At 33.9% G+C, this 24,080-nt stretch overlaps 1 protein-coding gene across 3 annotated transcripts in view; it reads left to right on the forward strand.

Annotated features, from left to right (window-relative positions):
• Nucleotides 1–24,080, forward strand: part of Pik3c2g (phosphatidylinositol-4-phosphate 3-kinase catalytic subunit type 2 gamma) — a 340,206-nt gene that overhangs the window by 59,533 nt on the left and 256,593 nt on the right. For all 3 annotated transcript variants that reach the window (XM_048787228.1, XM_015498207.2, XM_048787229.1), the window contains 3 exons: nucleotides 10,007–10,077; nucleotides 13,405–13,468; nucleotides 21,883–22,005. In XM_048787228.1, coding sequence (XP_048643185.1) covers nucleotides 10,007–10,077; nucleotides 13,405–13,468; nucleotides 21,883–22,005 — 258 coding nt within the window. The remainder of the gene's footprint in view (nucleotides 1–10,006; nucleotides 10,078–13,404; nucleotides 13,469–21,882; nucleotides 22,006–24,080) is intronic.

A 24,080-nucleotide genomic window follows, 5' to 3' on the forward strand; every position in this document is an offset into this window, starting at 1 on the left:
CACTATTTCATGCGGTTAGATGATAATTTTATTCTCTGTGTGATGTCTTAAGTTACTTCCAAACCAAATTGCACAGTATGCGGTGAACTTTGATTTTTTGGCAGTTTTTATCTGTAGAATCTTCCAATTACCTGCTTTAAGCAAAAAATCCTATCACCTTGTCATTTCCATCAGATAACAGATTTCTAGTGCATGATTCTTTTTTTCTATTATGAGGTGTTTCATCATAAAAAATGTCAGGTGGTGTATTGAGTTGTAATATGTCTATATGGAATATAACATAATGAGGCCAAAAGAGAATTGTTTAGAAATATCTTTTGGATCTGGTTTTCAACTTGGCCACTATTGACAGCTCTAGGGCTATGCATCTGAAATTTCCACAAAGAAACATTATGAAGCGCAATTAATTTCGTTGGAATTAATAAACTTAAATTCTTCAAATTGCCCTCAGTGTTGCAGAAAAAGCTGAATCATCATATTTCATTGCATCATGAAGGAAGAAGAGAAAATATACGATTCTAATTTGTATGTTGCTAAAAATAATTTATCTCATTGGTGTAGTAATTTACAAATCACTGACATTTTAGTCTCATATAAATTAAGGTTTATTTTAAAATCCATATTATTCTACCACTCTGATACAATATGAATAAATAAAATATGAGCCTCTATTTTATGTGTGAGACTCTTAACATTTCTATCACATTTAATCTTAACAATTCTGTGAGGCAAACACTACTGAAAATAAGGAAGCAGAATCCTAGGGAGCCCCTCTGACTTTCCCAAGATAACAGTCATGGAATTGATATGGAAAGGAGCTTGGATTTGAACAAGCCAGTGAGTCTTCAGAGCCCACACTTTATTCTACCAACTTACTTGGCAACTGTATTTAGAATCTACACACTAATCTCAAAGATTTTGTATATAATTTTTACAGTAATTTTATATTTTGTTTTGCTTTCCACAGCCTTGTTCATATACTTCAAAGTCTGGGGCATGATAGGTGCTTAATAATAGCTAAATACTATGCTTATATTAGGTGCCAGGCACTGTTCTCAGTGTTCAAAATGATAAAATAGTTCAAGTGCCAAAAGAAGGTAACAAATACTCTAATTTTCCTATCAGATAATTAAAAGTGCTTAAAAAGTTAAGAAATGAATTAAAAGGTTCAAAATTTTCATAGCCAGTAAATAAGAAAAATGTCATTTGAGCAAAAGTAGTCTGTCACTCATTTGTTTCTTTTGCTGAAAAGAAGCTTTTTAGTTTTAATCCATCCCATTTATTGATTCTTGATTTTAATTCTTGCACTATAGGAATCTTATTAAGGAATTTGGGGCCTAATCCCACATGATGGAGATTTCGGCCTACTTTTTCTTTTAATAGTCACAGTGTCTCTGGTTTAATTCTTAGGTCTTTGATCCACTTGTGTTGAGTTTTGTGCATAGTGAGATATAGGAGTTTAATTTCATTTTGTTGCATATGGATTTCCAGTTTTCCCAGAACCATTTGTTGAAGAGGCCCTCTTTTCTACAATGTATGATTTTGGAGCCTTTGTCTTATATAACTGTAATTGTGTGGGTTAGTCTTTGTGTCCTCTATTCTGTAGCATTGGTCTACCAGTCTATTTTGGTGCCAACACCATGTTGGTTTTGTTACTATTGCTCTGTGGTATAGTTTAATTCAGGTATAGTGATGCCACCTGCTTCACTCTTCTTGCTCAAGATTGCTTTAGCTATTCTGGGTCTCTTATTTTTCCAGATGAATTTCATGACTTCTTTTTCTATTTCTATGAGGAATGTCATTGGGATTTTTATTGGAATTGCATTAAATCTGTATAGTGTTTATGGTAATATGGTCATTTTGACAATATTAATTCTGCCTATCAAGGAACAACAGAGATCTTTCCATCTTCTAAGGTTTTCTTTAATTTCTTTCTATAGCATTCTGTAGTTTTTGTTGGAGAAGTCTTTCACTTATTTCGTTAGGTTGATTCCCAAGTTTGTTTGTTTGTTTGTTTTGAGACAATTGTAAATGGGGTAGTTTTTCTCATTCCCTTTCTAAGGATTTGTCACTGATATACAAAAATGCCTTTGGTTTATGGGTGTTGATTTTGTATCCTGCTACTTTGCTGAATTCATTTACTAGTTCTAGAAGTTTTCCAGTGGAATTCTTCTAGATATAGAATCATATTGTCAGCAAATAGTGCTAATTTGAGTTATCTTCCCATCCGCATCCCTTTAATTTCTTTTATATGTCTAATTGCTCTGGCTAGTGTTTTAAGAACTATGTTTAGTAGAAGTGGTGAAAGAGGGCATCCCTGTATTGTTCCAGTTTTTAGAGGGAATGCTTTCAATTTTTCTCCATTTAGAATGATGTTGGCCTGAGACTTAGCATACATAGCTTTTGTGATGTTGAAATATGTTCCTATTATCCCTAGTTTTTCTAGTGTTTAGGTGAAGTGAATAGAGAACCTACATCTTGGGAGCAAATTTTTACCACTCACACATCAGATAGAACACTAATCTCTAGGGTATATAAAGAATACAAAAAGCTAAACACCGAAAAAACAAATAGCCTAATCAATAAATGGGCCAAGGAACTGAGCAGACACCTCTCAGAAGATGATATATATAATCAATCAACAAATATGTGAAAACATGTTCAACAGCTCTAGCAATTAGAGAAATGCAGATCAAAACTACTCTAAGATTTTATCTCACTCCAGTCAGAATGGCAGTTATCAATAATACAAACAACAATAAATGTTGGCGAGGATATGGAGGAAAAGGCACACTCATACATTGCTGGTGGGACTGCAAATTAGTGTAGCCAATATGGATAGCAATATGGAGATTCATTGGAAAGCTGGGAATCGAACCACCATTTGACCCAGCTATCCCACTCCTTGGTTTATACCCAAAGAACTTAAAAGCAGCATACTATAGGGACACAGCCACATCAATGTTTACAGTAGCACAATTCACAATATTTGAACTGTGGAACCAACCTAGTTGCCCTTCAGTAGATGAATGGATAAAGAAAATGTGGTATATATACACAGTGGAATATTACTCAGAAATAAAAGAGAATCAAATCATGGAATTTGCAGGTAAATGGATAGTTAGAGAATATAATGTTAAGTGATGTTAGCCAATCCCAGAAAACCAAACGCAGTATATTTTCTCTGATATTAGGAGGCTGATTCATAGTCAGGTTGGTAGGGGGAGCATGGCAGAATTAGATGAACTCTAGATAGGACAAAGGGGTGGGAGGGAAAGGGAAGGGGGATGGGGATAAAAGAGATGGTGGAATGAGATGGATATCATTACCCTAACTACATGAATGAAGACATGAATGGTGTGGATATACTTTTTATACAACCAGAGTTATGAAAAATTGTGCTGTATATGTGATATATGAATTGTAATGGCTTCTGCTGTATATGTAACAAATTAGAATTAAAAATAAACAAACAAAAAAGTAGTACGTCATAAAATTTACAGTGTCATCCAATCCAGTGTCTTTGAGTTCTTGTCATTGCCACCATTGTCATTATGTACAAGGACAAGCACAAAGTCATCATTGAGTATATAGTATGTATCTGTAACCCAAAGGGCCTGTTCTAATGTGTCATTTTAATCATAGAGATCATTAAGTTACATGCTTCTTTTTTATTCTTCATGGTAACTTTGCTAGTAACCATCTCTCTACTTCATATAATAAATAACGTCAACTCTTGGCTGAAACAAGAACTTAGGAACAGAAAAAATATATGCCTTTTCTTATCCACAACTTTTCCTAGCACTGACTGAAACTGTGATTTAAAATTTTATCATATGCCTGAAGGCAAAGGAATTTGTGTACTTTCCATTCATTTAATAAGTATTTAGTGTGTGATTTTTATGTAGTAGGCTCTGCATGAGTGACTAGAATAGTAGACAAAAATCAACCAAGTCTCAACCAGGAGAACCAGCTGGCCCCCATTCCAAATTAAAGAGCAATGCAGCCTTTACATAGGATAAAAGAAAGGTACTCCATGTCTTCATTTTCCAAATTTTTACTCTTTTTAAATTTTTTTTTCATAATCACATTCCAAAGTAGAATACATTACATTTTATAAAAATCTTTAAGACTTCACTTTTAGGAATGAGCATAAATATTACCTGTGTATGTGTGTGACTAATTTAAGCACTATTTGTTAAACGTGTTCTATATGCTATATATAATACTTGTCTCATACAGTAAAAAAGTTTAATGAACATAGTTCAAATCCAGAATCCTAGAAAACATATAGTATAGATTGGTAATTTATTTTTTCATCAAACAAATAATAATTAAGCACCAATCATGTGGTAGAAATTATTCTAAAACACTACCTACACAAAGACAAGGCATATTGGTACCTTCTTTAAAATTTAGTGTTCACATCCTAGTAGAGAGAGAATTAAAATACACACACACACACACACACACATATATAATGAAGTTCAACAAAGATATGTCCTTCAAAAGAAAATGTATCTATACCTTGAGAAGCAGCTATAGGGACAAACTGATATAAACTAATATGAAGGATTGGCAGTGGAAATTGTTTTTATGTCTAAATTTTAAAGCACATAGTCCTAGCTCTGACCATTTGAAATGAGGAATATTAAATTTATTAATTTGGCATCTTGTTTCAAGAAATAGCTCTGGTCTCATATTGCCTATTTCAAATGTTCACTCTTAGGAAAATTATTCAATACTCTGTACCTTAATTTTATCTAAAATTATAAATAATAAATAGTATTTAACCAATGTGGCTATTAGGGGAACTCAACTGAGAAGTATAAGTGAGGAGCTTAGATCTGTGTCTGACCTTGGTAGCATTACATAAGTATTAGCTATTGATGTCATAGAATTAAGGTGACAGACAATATTATATTTCAGTCATTTACTAGTGAAAATTTTAAGGCCTTATTAAAACTAGTTTGCATTTAAACATTTAAAATCTTGTGAAAATATTGAGAGATATGGGCATTGATTTGCTATCTCAGAATAATGTGTACCTCACAGTATCACTTGTTAGCTTTCTGTTGCAATAAAAAAAAAATCCCTGAGACAATCAACTTATGAAGTGAATTGTTTCACAAATTTGGAGGTTTCAGTACATGATCCATTATCCCCGTTGCTTTAGAGCCTGTGGTAAGGCAGCACATCATGGTAGGAGTGCATGCAGAGCAAAGCCATGTACCTTATCATGAACCAAAAAGCAAAAGGAAAAAGTGAGGAAGAGATGGAGGCCTCAAAATCCCCTTTAAGGGCATTCCTCCTGTGACCAAACGACCTCCCACTATGCCCCAGCTCTTAAAGATTCCCCCACATCCCAATTACATGACCCTGGGAACCAAGCTTTACTACATGGGCCTTTGGAGGACACTAAAAATCCAAATTGTAGCATTCTGCTGCTGTTCCCTAAGGGTTATGACTATCTTACAGTGCAAGATGTCTTTAGTCCATCTCCAGGAATCCTCAAAATCTTAATTGTTCCAGCATTGCTCAAAAGTTGAAATCCAAAGTCTTCTTCAAGACTAAAGGCAAATTCAGCTGTGAGCCCCTGCGAGAAATCAAAACACAAGTAACATACTTTCAAGATACAATGATGGGACAGGGCACAGGGTAAATATTACCATTGAAACGTATGGAATAGGGGAAGAGAAAGGAATTGTCACAAATCAACACCAAAACCCAGTAGGGCAAACATTAAGTCCTGAATCTTCATGCCCTGTATCGAGGACAACCTGTGGTGGGATATGGGATTCCACCTATACGGCCTTGCTTGTGTTCACCCACAATGGTACTCTTTTAGGAAAACTTTTGCATACTCCCTAGAGCTTTCCTCAACAGGCACTGCTCAATGCTGGGATCTCTACCTTTCAGGGTCTAAACTATAGCTTTTTGGATGCACTCCCATAGCTCCATGAATCACCCCACTGCAGGGACTTCAACACTGTAACACACTGCCTGGCCTCCAGAGCTTTCCTTTGAAATCTTAATGGATGCCACAACATCATGTGGACAATGCCAAGTTCTGCTGCCAGCATGAGCTATATACCTGGACCCACTTGAAACTAGCTGTGGTGGCCTCTGAGTACTTTGTTGTCTTAACACTGGAAAGTCATTCTGAGGTGGTCCTGGGTGCACAGGGTGTCTATCTCTGATGTCTTTCCTCAAATTAAAGACTTTGAAAGAAATTCACACTTCCAGATCTCTGAGCCTACCAATGGGTAGGGTGGCCTTGCAGATTCCTGAGATATCTTGGAGGCATCCTTCCTATTGTCCTGGTACAGAGTGCTTGTCTTCTTTTTATAGGTGCCAATAACCACACAGTCCTTATCCAAAACTTATACCCATCCCTTCTCTGGCCAAGCTGCAAAATTTTCAAGTCACTCTGATGTTTCTCTTTTCTCCTGATTCTTACTATAAATCCAGTTAAAGGTAGCCAGTAATATCTACACCACAGCTTGAATACTGGGCTGCCTTGAAATTTCCTCTGCTAGTTAACTCGTCTACCACCCTTGATCTCAGTCTCCCACAAAGCATCTGAGCATGATCAAAATGTATTCAAATTAATTGCCATGGTGTAACATTTAGCCTATGGTCCAGTTTCCAATAGTCCTCACTTCCCAATAGAAACCTCACCTGCATCACCTTTACTCTTGGCACTCCCATCAGCAGTCTGGTTTTTGAGCCCACAGCAAAATACAAGGTAAGCTCTGTTTACAGCATGCTAGGTTTTCTCCAGCCCGCTCCTCCAAATATTTCCAAACTCTTCCTGTAAACCAATTCCAAAGGCTTCTCCACATCATCAAGTATATAGCAACAACAAAGACCCCACTTCTCACTACCAGTTTTCTGTTGGTCAGCTTTCCATTACTATAACAAATGCCATAGTCATCCTATAAAGGGGAAACACCTATTTTGGCTCACAGTTTTAGAGTTTCTACCCATGATCAGTTGGACCTAATGCTTTTGATGTTATGGCAAGGCAGCATATCATGACAGCAGCATATGTTGAAGCAAAAATCTGACATCTCATTAGGAAACAGGTAGCAAAAACAAAAAAATACTGAGGACAATACCTTTCAAGTGTACTCCTCCAGAGACCTATAAACATCTGACTTTACCCCACCTCTTAATGATTCCACCTTCCATTAATGCCACTGTGGGGATGATGTCTTTAATACATGAGCCTTAGAGGAATACTCAGATCCAAATCAAAGCAATCATGGTGTTTGCTGATAGGTCAACAATTTTGATACATAATACTTTTTCTTTAAACTTTTAATACACATAAAGCAGGATAAATTATACTCTCATGGGCAAATATGTGACAAAAATAAATGAACAAACAAAAGGATAATTGCCTTTTTTCATTTTTTATTGGTTCATGTTAGTTATACATAATATTAGGATTCATTTTGGCATAATTATAAATACATAGAATTCAGTTTGCTCCAATTCAATCCTCAGTACTTACTCTTAACCTTTACCTCCTCCCTCAATTGCCTGATTTTAAAGCAGACTTTATAAAGGTTTTGGGGTAGAATCTAGATACTATATTAATCACTTTAATATACTGAGACAGCTTATCATCTTCTGATTCTTCTTCAGTGTCTGAATTACCATATTTAAAATATCTGACCCTTGTTTTTAACATAGGCATCATAAAAAGATATGTTTTCAATGCTACTTTTCAAAATGTTGTCAAAATTCTCCTGATTTTCAGAATTTAAGCTATAAGCTAAACATTTGTGAACAATTATATTGTCGCTCTAGTAAAACTATAAAAGTAGATTTATGGTACTTTTTCACATAGAAATGTAATAATTATTATCATTTGACTAAATTTATCGACATCATTGCCGTTCAATAGATACTTTAGTTTTTTATAGTTATGAAAGGCATTACCAAGCTCAATTCATCTTAGATGCCTTCCCTATTTGAAACTTGATTATATTATACTAAAATATGACAATTTAATTCTTGTTCTGAGAGACTGTTCATTTAGCAATTTGATGGGCTTTAGAAACCATCCTTGATTTCAAAATCTTAAAACTCCTACATTGATTAGATGTGATGTAAATGACTGAATCTCTTTTTAAATTTTTGCTCTCTTTTTATCTTTCTCTAAGTTGATCAAAAGTGTTGCCAACATTGTAGATACTAATCATAAAAACAAGATTTGCTTCTAGCTCCAAGGGAATATTCACAGAACAATTATGACAACAGAATTTTTAGATGAAAATACAGGTTTGACATTTTTCTTAAGACCAAGGCATGGTCTTCAGCTTTGAAGAAAAGTAAAACACACAGTTTGTTCCATATCCAGCTGCTGAAATTCTTCTCCACCCTTCTGAGAAATTTTAAATAAAAACAAAATAGTTTTAGTAAATAACAATACAACAAAGGCTAATTTTTCCACCCCACGATATTTCTGTAAACCAAATAAGATGGGTTTACAATAAATGTAAGTATGATATACAGAAAGATACAAATAACTATACATATGTATATATTTTAAGTTTGTTTTTCAATACATAACAATTTAAATTTTATATTATTTATATACATGCTTTGATTTTACCATCTGAAAGAGGGGAAGTACTGGATACTAAGATATTACATTTCTAAACTTAATACTGTTTTTTAAACTGTTTTTGTCTTTATAGTTCCCTCCCTTTTTGCTGAACAATATAAAGTGTGGCCTTCTCGACCACATATAAAGAAATTATCTTATTGCTGTCACACTTTCTATTTTAGCTATCCCCATACATTGCATACATCCATGACTCTCTATGTAAATTTCTACAGTAAGCTTCACACTCCAAGTTCCTTAGCATCTCTACAAAGTATTTCTCTTTAAAACCATACACTTAAAGCATTGTTTTATACTAATGACCTCATTCTTTCCAAGTAACTTAGCTTCTTGCACACACGCACAAAAAAAAATCATAAAAATTGATTCACTTTTGACCTTTAGCCACATACAGATTTCTGATGTTTTCCATCAGAAACTTTAATAGGCAATTTCAAAATCAAGTGTGTAGCCGAGCTTGGTGGTGCATGCCTGTAATCCCAGTGGCTAGGGAGGTTGAGACAGGAGGATCGAGAGTTCAAAGCCAGCCTCAGCAATGGTGAGGTGCTAAGCAACTCAGTGAGACCCTGTCTCTAAATAAAATATTAAAATAGGGCTGGAGACACACAAGATTACATATACCCAAGCAATAAAGAACTTATCAGCTTTCAACTTTGTTGCCACCTACCGTGTGGTTAAATAGTGCAATTATGATGGAGTATATTACATTATATCTGCACAGTTATATAGTTTTATGGATACCTAGTTAAAAAAGCTAGTCAAAGAGTTTAGGTGAGTGTGTGATAGTGTGTTTGTGTATGCATATGGGCCACAGGACTGAAAATAAACTGGCAATTGATGTGTCCCAGAATTTATACTTATCATATTCTGTCACCCATTAGCATAATATATTGTTCATGAAAGAGAAAGCTTTCTTATGCTGACATTTTGGTGGTAAGATGCTGAAAAATGGAGGAATTTACTGTCTGTCTACTGCCCCACATGGCCAAATATCATCTTAGATTGCCATGGCATGCACACTTGCCCTAAATGAAGGAAAAAAAAGAAGAGAAAGTTCCTATGTGGGAACTGGTGACTAAAAGCCTGCCTTTTTACACACTAGTAGAAGTTTATGTTTGACCTTGGTGATGCCAGGATGTTTTTCAACTGTCTTCTCAATTTAGCCTCAACTTAAGCTCAGCTTTCTGTTTCACTACTGAAAAGAAGGCTTGTACAGTTAAGGAGAGTCTTTAAGAAAAAGCATAAAAATGATGAATGAGGGTTATCAACAGAGGTGAATAAAATGACAGCAGGAAGTTGCAGACCTATTTTTATCTGGCACTCATTCCTATTCACTCTATAAATATTAATATATCCTGCTGTCTACAGAATGAAGACGACCACTGTCAGTTTCACCCAAACCAACTTCTAGAGTTTACACACATTTGGAAAGTATCCAGGTAAGACATTTTACTTCTGTTCCAAGACGGCTTTCTGAGTTCTCACATGACAAATCACAATATTTTTCAGTTGATTGTAAAGAGTGTCCTTTCACTAGTACCATGGAAGCTATTGTACTTTTAATAGATGTCTCCCTTTGGCAAGTTCTGTTAATAATTATCTGTTCTTCACAGCTTTTCAGATATATTTGAAGGGCTGCTAACACCTTCCAGAACAATCTAACATTCATTTTAAAATATCTCTGCTGCTGGTTATTACATTTTCAAGGATTTTTTTTCTCATTCATTTTGTGAATTTGGGTATGCATGTGTCACTAAGCTCTTTGTAAAACTGAATTTCCATACTTTGAAAGTCACGATCCTCTACTTAAAATTCTGGAGCTCCCTGAATGTAATTGGTATATCATAAACAGACGAGAGTAAATTCGTATCAGAAGACTCAACTGACAGGAAATGAACATACCCTAATTGATTCTTTGGACTAAATATATGCATGAATTATTTGGAAGAATAGACCTATTAGGAAGCTAAATTGCTACAGTCAGGTTATATCTGTAACTAAATTCTTTTGAGCTGAACCAGCAAAAAATGTGTTGTGGGAAATGTATTTCATAAATCTCTAAAGCAAAGCCTGATATAAAATAATAGTCATCACTTTGTGGAGTTATTATATATTTTGCATGCATTATCTCCTCTAATTTCTGCCTTTCCCCAATCCCAGGTTAATGCATATTATTCTACTTCAAAACCAAACAGACTGAAGTTTGGGGAGGTTAAATAACTTTCCCAAGGCCACTCAGGTCACTAGTGGCAGGAGTAAACTCAGATCTATCTGAAATATTCAAAGGCCATGTTTTTTTCATTAAGCTATGAGTGTTTTCCATGTGTGTCCCACTTTCTACTTCCCTTCCCAAAATTTTCAGCCTCACAGTATAAAATTATAGAATGGCTAAGACTAGAAAAGACATTACACATAAGCTCACACTCAAAATTTTATTTTGTAACTAATTATAAGGATTGGGTCAGCATAGCATTTTAACTGTCAATATAGCACATTAGCAAAGGCTATAGTTTCCTTTTTATAAAATAAATTTTCCAGGAATGGCAGGTGTGAGGAGATATAGAAAAAAAAGAAATCAAATGTGACAAATTCTTTAAAACTGGGAATGCTTAGGAGACAAGGCATTATTTTGAACTGGCTTGGTGGGACACCAAAAGGCAAGAGGCAGAGGCTATGAGAAGAAGGTCAAAGCCAGGATGTATTCACTCTGCTCTTGTCTTACACCTGCCACTGCCTGTCCAGGTGTCCACAGGGTTAAAAAAAAAAAAGGTTCTACTTTGGTAAGGCATAAAGGAAACCTACCAGAGACTACCTAGAATCAGATTTAACTCCTTCACTCTTTCCCTCCAATCCAAGAGCAGTGAACCACCATCTGATGGATGCCACCTCCCAGTGCTACTTTGGTAAGGAAACTAAAAAAGAAAAAAAAAAGTTGAAAAGTTTTGCTAGCTATCATACAGATTGAATGTTGCAGCCATGACTAAAACCAAGTCTCTAACTCTCAAGGAGTGTTTATTCTACTTCCTTTATATTCCAAACTCAGCCCCTTAGATTTCTTCAGTGTTATCTAGTGCAGGTCTATTCATGCCCTCCTTAAGGCCAGTGTGGGACTTTGCCTTCTGTGAGACGGTGCTGCTCTGCCTGCCTTTCTCAACCCACTTGATGGTGTCATCAGAAAGTCAAATGCTAGACAGCAGCTTATATTTTGTTCATTCTATGACTCAACTACCTTTTAGAAGATGGGAACTTCACTTACCATCACTATTTTCTAGTACTTTTTCTGTAAAATAGATACCATACCTTAAAGTTAAGTGCTGAAATCAGTGCAGTTCAGGTGGATTTTTAATTTTAGAAATAGGTTTTATATGAAAATGCACCACTGCTTTTCTACCCCTCCATTGACATCTTCTATGTAGTTTTTCTTTGAATTGACAGATGGAATCCCACTAACAGGATAATGTAATAAGAGTGAGGAAGCGCTGCTGTAAAGCATATTGATTAGTTTTTAATGCTGTGTTTTTATTTTGTGCTACTCATTATTCAATTCAATTAGGAGTTTTTCAGGACAAATAAGAAGATAAAGCTAATAATGTTTTGGAACATGTTCTGAAGAATGAAACCCACAAGAATCACTGTTCAAATCATGAATATTCCAACTAAACATAGATAAAGCTGGAATAAGAGAAGCTTAGGGAAGAAAAAAAACAGAGGTTTGGTATCAAAGACACTACTATTATAAATACATGCCATTAATTCCAAATGCAATTCTCTATAAGATTTTTCATATTTAACATTTCATGATGTTAGTGTTTACCATTGTCTTCTTACAAATCCCTTTTGTGGGGCACCTAGTTTTTGTGAGAATGGTTTTGAACTCGAGATCCTCCTGCCTCAGTCTCCTGAGCCCTTGGGATTATAGGCTTGCACCACCATATCCAGCAAGCCCCAGCTCTTTTTACCTGTGCTTCTAACTAGCTATAAATTGGGGTCCCACAATCTCCTTATTGGGTTTACCTAATTTGCTTGAGTGGTTCACAGAACTCAGGGAATCACATTTACCAGTTTATTGTAAGATATTTAAGAAGGATGCAATGAAGAGATGCATAGAGCATTGGGGTGGGGAGCAGAGTTTCATGCCTTCTCCAGGTACAGTAATGTCCAGAAATCTCCAGGTATTCAGTCATCTGAAAACCCTCTCCAAACCCTGTCCTTTTGAACTTTAATGGAAACTTCATTACATAGCCATGATTGATTGAATTATTGACCATCCGTGTTCAGCTTAACCTTCAGCCCCTCTAATTCTGCTTGGGTCTTTCCAGTTTCTATCCTGAAGATATCCAGGGGTTCCAGCCAACAGTCAACCAATTAGCATACAAAAAGATACTTACCACTTCAAATATTCTAAGGGTTTTAGGGAATAGGGACCAACACCAGATATATATTTTATAAGATCACGCCTTTGCAACTCACATTTTGAATTAACAGTTATTTGATATGAAGATCAATCTTTGAAAGATTTGGTTAATTTGTCCTAACTTTTTTGGAGTGATAAAATGTTCACATATATTTATAGTCGGTCAAGTTATACAATTTTATATAGCACTTATAAAAATATTTTCAAAATTATATAAAGGGTAATCCCTTTTATACCCTATTTTTTATAAAATAATGAACCAAACACAACTTGTGATAAATATTTGTGCTAAAGAAAACACTAGATAAAATTTTCCACCCAATTTTAATTAAGTATTTTTTTTCCTTTTCAGACAATGCCTCTCAACAGTAATCAAAAAGTATGATTTCCACCTGAAATACCTATTGAAAAACCAGGTATTGGCTTTTGTTATTTGATCTGTCAATTCAATAAGCATTCATTAAGCATGTTCTATTTTCCTGAAATATTGAAAGTTTCTGAAGACAAAGATGAATGACACAGAAAGTTTGTACTTGAGGGGGCTTTCATTCTACTATGGACAAACAGACAAAAAAATATATGGAATGAAGTATTGTAAGTACCATGAAAGATGTGTGTATATGCAGGAAACATAAGTAAGACAGGATTATTAGCTTTACCCATTTAAACTATGTATTGAAAAACAATTCAGTGTTTTCAGGCCAAACAAGGGAAATCTTGAAGGATGGTGTGGAGTAGGGATAACTTTCAGCCAAGGAAAATATGAAGAGAAACAGTCAGAAAACAGCCTGGTGTGATTAGGAAGCCATATGAAATTTGATATGGCTACAAGGGTTCAGGTTGAGAACCTAGAAAGAGAGCAGACAGCACCAAGTTATGTGGGATCATCTGGACCTTACATGGGCAATTAAGGATTTTCAAATTCATCAGTTGATGACATGAAACCATTCTGCAAGGTGGTACAAACATTGACAGTTGATTGGAGGAGCATTTTATTAACCGAGAGATGATTTAGGCATAGCTTAACTCTCAAATGTAGGAATGGAGATAATGGGACAGATCCATAACAGGTGAAAATGTGCGATTTACATAATCAGCTGAAAAACTAGGTGTTTTTACCTAGGGCATGCCTAGAATAACTCCAGATTTCCCTGCTGCTGACTTACTGCATGGAGAAATCAACTGACTACAATGAAGAGAGGAGAAGCATCCTTGGCAGGAGAAAATCATGGGTGTTGTCCAATGCTATTGAAATTGGGTCATGTTTGGGGCATCCAAGTTGTGATCTCCATTAGGCAGATCACTTCCTGCAGCTGCTTCTTCCAGACAAGAGTTGGTGTTTCACAAATAAGACACCATATTATTACAGAAAATTGTATGAGTCAGAGAGTATTTTTAAAACAAGTGAGAACTTTTTTCCATTAAGTAATTGACTTTGAGCTTGGTTCTTCAACCTTGTGATTTTCATTCTTCCTAATATAAAAGTTAAAACTTATAGGTACCCAGGACACATTAAAACTTCACCCTAGAGCATCTATACCTTTTAACTATATGTAGAGATACTTTTGAGGTTATCATAATCTACTTACACGTGAATTAATTTAGTTATCTAAATGTCTCAGTATTGCTAATATATCATACACATACACACATGATTTTTGAGAATTTGTAATGGTGCTTAACTTCCAAATTTAGAAGTTTGATCATATTATTCATATATGAAGACTCCAATATATTCACTTTGAAAGAAACCATTGACTACTGTGAATTTTTCTGATATGACTTAACACTTGGCAAATCATCAAAGAAATACTGTCTTTACATTATCACTGGGAAATAGTGATCATCTCTTACCAATAAATTACTTTATAAATAGACACAGTGTTTGAGACATTCCAGATGAACTCAGTCCAAAACAATTAGCTTTTTAAATGAGTTTTTTTTTATGAAGCATCAATAGTAAATATGTGAGAATGAAGGACAGACTCTAATATTCTAATTTTTTTTATTTTGCACCTTCTATTATTCAACAAGCACATTAAATAGCATTTCATTGATGTCTAAAACAGCATCAGTTTTAAAAAGTAATGGTTTTAGCCTATTTCCTAAACTTGGATTATTATATATGATAAATAGCATCTCATTGATGTCTAAAACAGCATCAGTTTTGAAAAGTAATGGTTTTAGCCTATTTCCCAAACTTGGATTATTATATATGATTTGAAAAACAAAAAAGAGGTGGCTGAATAAATTTGTCATGAATGTTACCAAATACTATGGATAATTTAACTTATCAAATATTTTCTTTCCTTGGAATGATTATTTCATGATTATTTAATGATTATTAAAATATCATTATTTTAGACTCCACTCATTTCAGATTGGACATCCTGGGTTTTATGTTAACTTAACATATTTCATACATATTCCAACATACTAATTTTGGAAGTTATTTGCCTAGAGCTTTTCCATTGGACTTTTTTGTTCTATCTCTTTTATTCTACTAGTATCCTGAACTATAAGGGATACATTCAATTTTCATTCTGTATTCTGTTTTTAATCTTTAACATTTCAGATAAATTAAGTATAAAAGAAAGAAAAATAATTTCCCCAAATGTATCACTGATTGCTTACTTACTTGATGCAAATCACTGAACTGTTTACTCACTGGAAAACTGAGGGATCAAAGACTAAACCACATCCTGAAGTGGCTGATAATCTTGTGTGAGAGACAGCATAATCACGTAATAATATATAAGATATATAATTGCCAGTATAAAAATCATATCTCAGTCTACATAAAAGAATCAGCTTCTGAAACCTGTAATCCTAGTGGCTTGGGAGGCTGAGGCAGGAGAATCTTGATTTCAAAGCCAACCTCAGCAAAAGCGAAGCCTTAAGTAATTCAGTGAGCCTGTGTCTCTAAATAAACTATAAAATAGGGCTGGGGATGTGTCTCACTGGTTGAGTGCCCCTGAGTTCAATCTTCAATCCCCAATATTAAAAAAAAAAAACCAGAATCAACTTCTGATTCAAAATCACTTCTTTCTAGTGGATTCCAATATATTGTCTCCAAATTCCTTAATAAAATGCCAGTAAGAAACATTACAGAAAGTTAGCAATCCCTACCACTGATGATGGAGAATCTAGCAACTATTGAACTAATTTAAAAGTAGATGGGTCAGTATTTAGAAAAATCTATTTGTGTTTCAAAATGTGGTTGGGCTTCACAAAATATCTACTAGGTCTGAAAAGAGCCAGCCCCTCCAACTCCTTCTACCATGTAACCCATGACTCACGGGCAGTACTAAGAAGAAAGCCAGATGAATATGGCATCTTTATTATTCAGCTTTAATAACTGATTTAAATGAGAGATGTAAAGGAATCATTTTAATGTGAGGGAGACAGAATAATACCTATCTCACACTTGCCCCCCTAAAAAAATAACAATAAACCAAAAGTTTTCAGCTAAATAGGGGCAGAAATGTTTATATAAAGAGAACAAAGAGGAATTTTATGTCTACCTTTTTTGAGAACTGAAACTCTCTTCAAGCAAATCAATTGTTAGATTTTCAGAAGTTCTAATTTCAAACATAATTTAAGCAGAATAGCAATATAGGACATAATTTAGTTTCAAAGTTAGATAGATTTGTCAATCCCCATCACTATGGAAGTTTTATTAAACCTTCCTAGCATTCATTTATTCATCACTAGAGTCACTTTATGCATGTAGCTGTTTTTAGTTCTGTGACCCACTTCACTTTACTTTGTGTGTGAGGAGGTAACACTCAAAGCTTTTTGTTTTTCTAAATGAATAACCAATTATTCATGAATAATTTATTTAAAATGGTATCCCTTCCTCTATTTCATAATCTTTGCCACACTGTTAAAAACAATTAGCCACGTATTTGGAGGTCAAGTTTTAGAGACTTCCTATTCTGTTTCTTAATCTAAGGCTGTATCCTTATATCAATGAGGCCCCACATTAATTACCATGCTTTTATAGAATGTTTAGCAACAAACAATGTTCTCTATTATTATATATATATATTTTTTTAAATCTGGCTATTTTAGATACTTTGGTCACAACTGTGTTGAATCTATTGATATATTTCAGGAGATTTGCTATATCAAAATATTGAATTTTATAATCCAATCCATCTTTCCATTTATATAGGCTTTCTTAAGTTTATTCAGCAAGATTTTATTTAGAGTTCAGGTACAGGTACATTTTATTAATTTTATCCTTAATTATTTTGTACTTTAATGATATTTTACATAGTTTTATGTCATTTTCAAATTAGTTGTTACTAGTATATAAAAATAGATTTGACTTTCATACCTTGCCTTGCATGTATATTTTGTTGAATTTTCTTTTTTTGTTCTAGGAACTGTTTTATAGATTACTTAGCATTTCTACATATATAATCATCTGTGAAACAATTTTTCTTTTTCCTTTCCTATTAAGGGGAGTTTATTTATTTTATTTCCTTTATTCTTCAATACTAATCAAAGGTTTCAACAGAATTTTACTAGAATATTTAAGAACAGAATGCTTGCCTAGATACTTTTGCCAGTAAGTGTGAAGTCATGGAGTTTATGTAGCTGTGAAATGAAGTTAGTTGCCTTTCACTAGATTGAAGAAGTTTTCTTCTATTTCTAATTTGCTAAGGGTTTATGTCTTGAATGGATGATGAATTCTGTCACATGTTTTTCTGCATGGTTTTTCTCTTTTATTCCTCTCAAATTAAAATAATATTTTTTCTCTTACTATGATAAACCCTACTTATTAAAGATTTATCATCCTTTTCATAAATTTCTAGCTTCAATTAACTGATACTTTGTTACAGGTATTGCATCTATCTTTTTGAGGGGCATTAGAATATAGTTTCATTTTCTTATAATATTGTTCTTGATTGTAGTAGCAGATTGAATGTCGACCTTATAAAATAAGTTGGGCAGTGTTCTCTCTTCTTTTATATACTGAGGGAATTTGAGTAGATTTGGTTTTATTGTTTCATAAAGTTACTTCATTCACTAATGAAACTATTTGCTCTGGGGTTTTCCGTATAGAAAGGATTTTACTACAAATCCTTTTTAAAATTAACACAGACTATTCAATTTTTTAGTTTTAAGACCAAAAATTTTCCTCTAAATTTCAGATATGTTGATATGTTGGTCATTATCTCTCTGCTGGATTCAGAGAAGGGTACTATTTTGTATACTATCTGGCTTTTTCACTTTACCTGAGAGGAATATTCTACATTTTAAGCCCAACTGTAACTTCAAATGAAATATTATTCTTTAAAGGAACAATAATTTGTAATAGCACTACTAAACGTGGAATGAAAAGTGTTCTGAATTTTCAATTTGTCTTTAAACTCATTAATTGAATTTGATGATTTCCAGTTCATACACATATAGAAACTCAGTAAAATTTATATAAAATTTATGTTTATATATAACATTTATGTTGGTGTCTATTAGCTGTCATAGTATGGCTCATGTCTCCACAGAGCTTTGGGTGCTCTGTGACCCAAACTTTCTCCTCTATCATTGAAATAGTAGATGTTCTGAAGCATTATGCATCCAGTTCAACATTTCTTTCCTCTGTCTATTCTCTCTCTGGAGAATAATATTCAAATTCTAAAAATAATGCCCAAATCTGGGTTTGACATATCTTAAAATAGGCTGAATTAGGGATTTTCTTTTGAAATAACCCCACTGTTTGTGTCTATAAAGATTTTTATAATGTGGATCAGCTGTCATCAAATTTGTAAATTTTAAGCTGATTTTACCCTCCTACAAGTGTGTGTGTACACTTGCATCTGTTACATATGTATTATTTGGGGGTAAACTCTGGGTTTGTTTTAGGATGGTATTTCTACACAGCAATTTTGCATTTGTTTCTGCCTGGGTAAGAAATAACAAAAAATAGCTCACTTATTTTTAGCATAAATTCCCAGTGCAGGTAATATAAATTAATAATCTGTAGCCATACATAGCAAAGACAAGCATTTATTTTTTTAGGTAATTATTTTCCTCATGCAAAGACTCTGGGTAGAGAAAGATCTGTTTTAGTCAGCTTTTTTCACTGCAGTAACCAAAAGACCTGACTAACAATTTGAAGGAGGAAAAGTTATTTTGGTGCTCATGGTTTCATAGGTCTCAGTCCATAGATGTCTGACTGTTGCTCTGGGCACAAGGTGAGACGGAACATCATGGCAGAAGGGTGTGGTGGAAGGTAGCAGCTGGGAACATGGCACTAGGAAGCAGAGAGAGAGAGAGAGAGAGAGAGAGAGAGACTTTTCTCACCATAGACAAAATAAAAACCCCAAAGTCATGCCTCCAATGACCTGCCTCCTCCAGCCATACCCTAATTACCTACAGTAACTACCCAGTTAATTAATTAAGGGATTAATACACTCATTAGATTAAGAATATTATAACCCAATTATTCCATCTCTAAATTTTCTTGCGTTGTCACATATGAGCTTTTGGGGGAGACCCTATAGCTAAACCATAACACTTCCTCAAAAATTCTCTTGGTCATTAAGTGTATAGTTTTTCTTCCTCCACTCTTTACAGATGACCATCTATCCATCCACCGTCTGGGTTTATTCACGGATCTTACCTCCCGTTCTACTCATCCCCTACCTCTACCAACTAGTTTAAGCATAATACTTCACCCACTTATCCAACATGAGCAATAAATCTTTAAGCCTGGGGTCTCAATTCTGTCTGATTTCTCCTCAGCCATTGCAGCATTAGCATTTGAGCTACTCCTCAGGCTTGAAGTTCTGCTATATTTATGTCAACAAGAGAATTAGGCTGTTTTTGTTTTGGGATATTGTGCATTTATTTATTTTTTCTTACACTTTACCTAGTGTTCATATAAGCTTGCAGGGTCTCTGTGTGTGAGTGTGCACATATACACATGTGAAGGTAGGTTTCTCAATCCATCAGTTGCTGGAGTTGAACCTCATTGCCCTTTCCCTGGGAAGCTCATGCTCTGTGTATCAAAGAATACATGCATTTCAATACTACCTCAAATTTTCCCATCATATCTGTGGTTTTGCCATGATTAATAATGGCCGGCCTGTCTTCTTCATTTTCCAAATATGAAATTTTGGAGTCATCTTAAATCCAACCTTAGTTGTTCAGATCCAATAAATCACCAAGTTAATTTTGCAATTGCAGCATTTCACTTAACATATTTTAGAAATCTCAGTGACTCATGAATATAATGAATATAATATTTATCTTTCATGGATATTTTTATGAATATTTTTATGAAGATTAAAATAAGATAAATCAGATAAAAATTACTGCAAGACTGGTATAGTAGATTCAGTAAGTTGGCTACCAGCTACCTAGTGACCAAAATCAACCCAACATTTACATTTTAATTAGTAATATCTATGAATTTTCACAAATTTACATATCTCACATACCTACTTAGAATGCCTGAATAAAAAATAGCACCTAATATGTACCTCTCACATAGTTTTATAACTTTTTAATTCACATTTTATTAGCTATCTGTGCATATGCAGTGTCTCGTTCATCGTATAAACTAAAATATTGGTGTGAATGGCTAGAAATTAATTAAGCATTAAAATTTAGCTATTATTCTCTGCCAGACACTTTTTAATGTTTTATCTAATTCATCTTTACAACAAACCCATAATTGATTATTATTATTATTCCTGCTTCATAAAAGAGGGGACCTAGGCACATTAAAGCTAAATACTGTAAAGATGTCCCAGGTAGAAAGGAAAAGAGGCAAGATTTGAATACTCAGAGACTGTATGTAGAGCTGAAAATGCTGTCTACTGTGCTGTTCTGAATGAATATGTTAACAAAATATTAATAGTGGGGTTGCTCTCCTTTGGGAAAATCCAGCTTGTCAAGTGCATTCTCAAGCATGCTACCCAAAACTAAACTCCAGCAGTGATGAGACACATGGAAATGGGGTGACACTTAATGCTTCCTAGTTTCTGAGGTTCCAAGTCTTTTGGTTCCATTTATTAATGCACTTAATCTTCTGGTAGCCACATCAGACTCAATATGTTCACTTATAATGAATTTACACGGAAATGAAACAACTGGATTTTTTCAATAGGAATTATTCATAGATTTTTCTTCTTCATAGTATAATAAGTAGTCATTTCTACGTAATCTATGGAAGACTGAGAATGTATCCCAACTAAATTGCACTTTCTTACTTCTAGTTCATAAATCAAATTTGTGGACATTTTTGGAATCTATTTTGTCTTTTATAGTATTAATTAGTTATTCTCCCTAGACCTGTCATCAGTTCTGTGTTTGTAAAATCTCATACGAGTTATTAGCAACATATTAAGAAGTGTGGTTTTTTTTTCACAAATAGGCAAAGTAATGTCCTATTAATATAGTAATCCATGCTGTGTCTTTACGGTTTTGTTAAGAAAATGCTCCAGAATAGAACTGATATATATTTTGTGTTGTGATTCCATGTCTTTGTCTCTTTTTCTTTCTCTCCTTTTCTTCTTCTTTCCTTTCTCCTCTATTTTCTTCCTCTCTTTTGTCTTGTTTCAGATAATGTTAAGTTGTAGTTCAGTTAGATAATAAAGTAGTTAAGTAAGTAATTAGTGTTGGGTTCGTCCTACCTTTGAGCATTCACTCAATGCAAATTGTGGCTTGGGTCACAGGATAACCAGACTCTTGAGAACTCTTTATGTGAGAACAACCAGATTTTTTTTCCATTTTCTCTTCACAGAAAGAGTGATAATTTGATAACATACTTGTGTCTTTTCAATTTTAATAAACAGAGTCTTGTCATCTACAGCAATATACAGATGATGTTATTGAAGAAATTAAAAATATATGCAGTGTTCTTGGGTGCGTGGAAACCAAACAAATTACAGATGCAGTGAACAAACTAAATCTAATTCTTCAAGGAAAAACAAAGGTAAATATATCCATTTGTTACACAGTAACTACATTAAACCAGAGCTCAGTAATTAATTAAGGAAAGCGATAGACTTTTGATTTGATAACCATATATATATGTTTACATGTGTATTTGTATGTGTGTGCATGCACATGGTATATATATATAATTTGGGAATAACTGCAGCTTGTTATTGTTATGCCAAATAGATTTAATTAAATTAAAAGAAAATTTCTTACACCTTTAAAGTTTGTAATCATCCCATGACTTCCAAGTGAAACTGAAATCAGTCCTACCTAGATAAATATAACATTTCACATGCACATGTTTATATAGGCTATTGATGACTCTCACAACCATTAATGTGTGCCCTTATAAGTGCCCATGCTCGTGTACTCAAGCACATAATTAGAAAAGAAGGTATCAGCTTCTCAGTTATCTTTTACTGAATTTGTAGTGCATAATGCTACTAGGAATTATGAGTGCATTTTTCTGAATACTACATCCTTTGCTGATTTTCTGGTTTAAGGGGGTTTAAAAATGGACATCACGTGGTTTTTCTAAATCCCAGAAATAAAGGGAGAATTATTAGTGTGGCTATTGCCAAATAAAAACATGAAATCTGGTTACAATGCATCCAAAATTATTACTTTAACATAAAATAAAACAGAAATGGATATAATAATAATTATTACTATTATTATTATTATTATTATGTCCTCTTTTATCCTCAGGAAATATGTCTAAGATCCCCAGGGTATGCCTGAAATCATAAATAGTACCAAACCCTATATATACTGTTTTCTCCTATACAGATATATCTATAATATTATAAGTGTAGTTTATAAATTAGTTACATTAACAGACTAAGAGCAATAAAAATAAAATAGAAGAATTTTAATAACACACTATAATAAAATTGACAGCATTACTACTCTTGCACTTTGGAGCTACTGTTAAGGAAAGAAAGGATTTCTTGAATGCTACAACTGCACTGCTGTGACATTCAATCTGATAACCTCAATGACTACCAAATGACTCCTGGGCAGGTAGTATATACAGTGTAGATATATTGGAAAAAGGGATCATTAAAGGCCTGGTTGGGAAATTGTGGACAAAAAGAGATTTCTTTGCTCTACTTAGAGTGGTGCATAATTTAAAAGATAAATTATTTGTTTGGGGGGCTTTCCATTTAATATTTTCAGAAGGTGATTGACCAAGGTAACAAATCTCACAGAGAAAAACTACAGCTAAGGGGGAATCATAGTAACTTATACTTGATAGTGCATCTCAATATATAAAATAATTTCACATATACATTAATTTTTATTTCAACTAATCCTCAAGCAATGCCATTAAGTTGGCATTGTAATGTTTATTTTATTGTCAAAATCTGATGTCCATAGTGTTGTGTACAGGGGACTAATACATGACAAAACAGAGATTTGGACACAGGTCTGTATACACGTTCTTAACACAGGTGACACTTCTTGAGAGTGTGTATCTTCCTTATCTGCATAAAAGGAACAACAGAGATTATACTTTCTTCAAATATGTCAGCCTCGAAATTTCCAAATGGTTGACTTAAGCTGCACATAATTATATTTTCACCAAATGTTTAAATTATTGTGCTTACTGCTTATATTCTCAAATAGGGAAATGACTGTCTACATCTTATGTTAATCAGGACTTGTTTTATGTGATAGAACAGTGAAAACAAATGTAGAAATTGAATAAATTACTTATATTATCTGAACAGTGTCAGTGGTATTCTGGGAAGCAATAGAGGCATATCACCAAATAAAACGAAGATAAACATTGATTAAAAACTGAAAGCACAAAGCATTTGTGAAATCGAATCATAAATAATATCATCAATAAACTTCAAAATTCAGTGTCTAAGGCAGATGTGGCTTGTTTCCACAAGTTTTCCTTCATGGGTAAACACCTACTGTTTAACTTTCTAATTATTATAAAAGGAAATGAAATAATTACACAGTCTCCAAATGGTTTGCATGCGTAGATATTAAGGTCTATGGTCTTCACAAATGATAACAACATAAAAAAATCTGATGTGATCAAATTTAATTTGA

This window comes from Marmota marmota, unplaced genomic scaffold, assembly GCF_001458135.2.
Source record: "Marmota marmota marmota unplaced genomic scaffold, marMar, whole genome shotgun sequence".
NCBI lineage: Eukaryota > Metazoa > Chordata > Mammalia > Rodentia > Sciuridae > Marmota > Marmota marmota.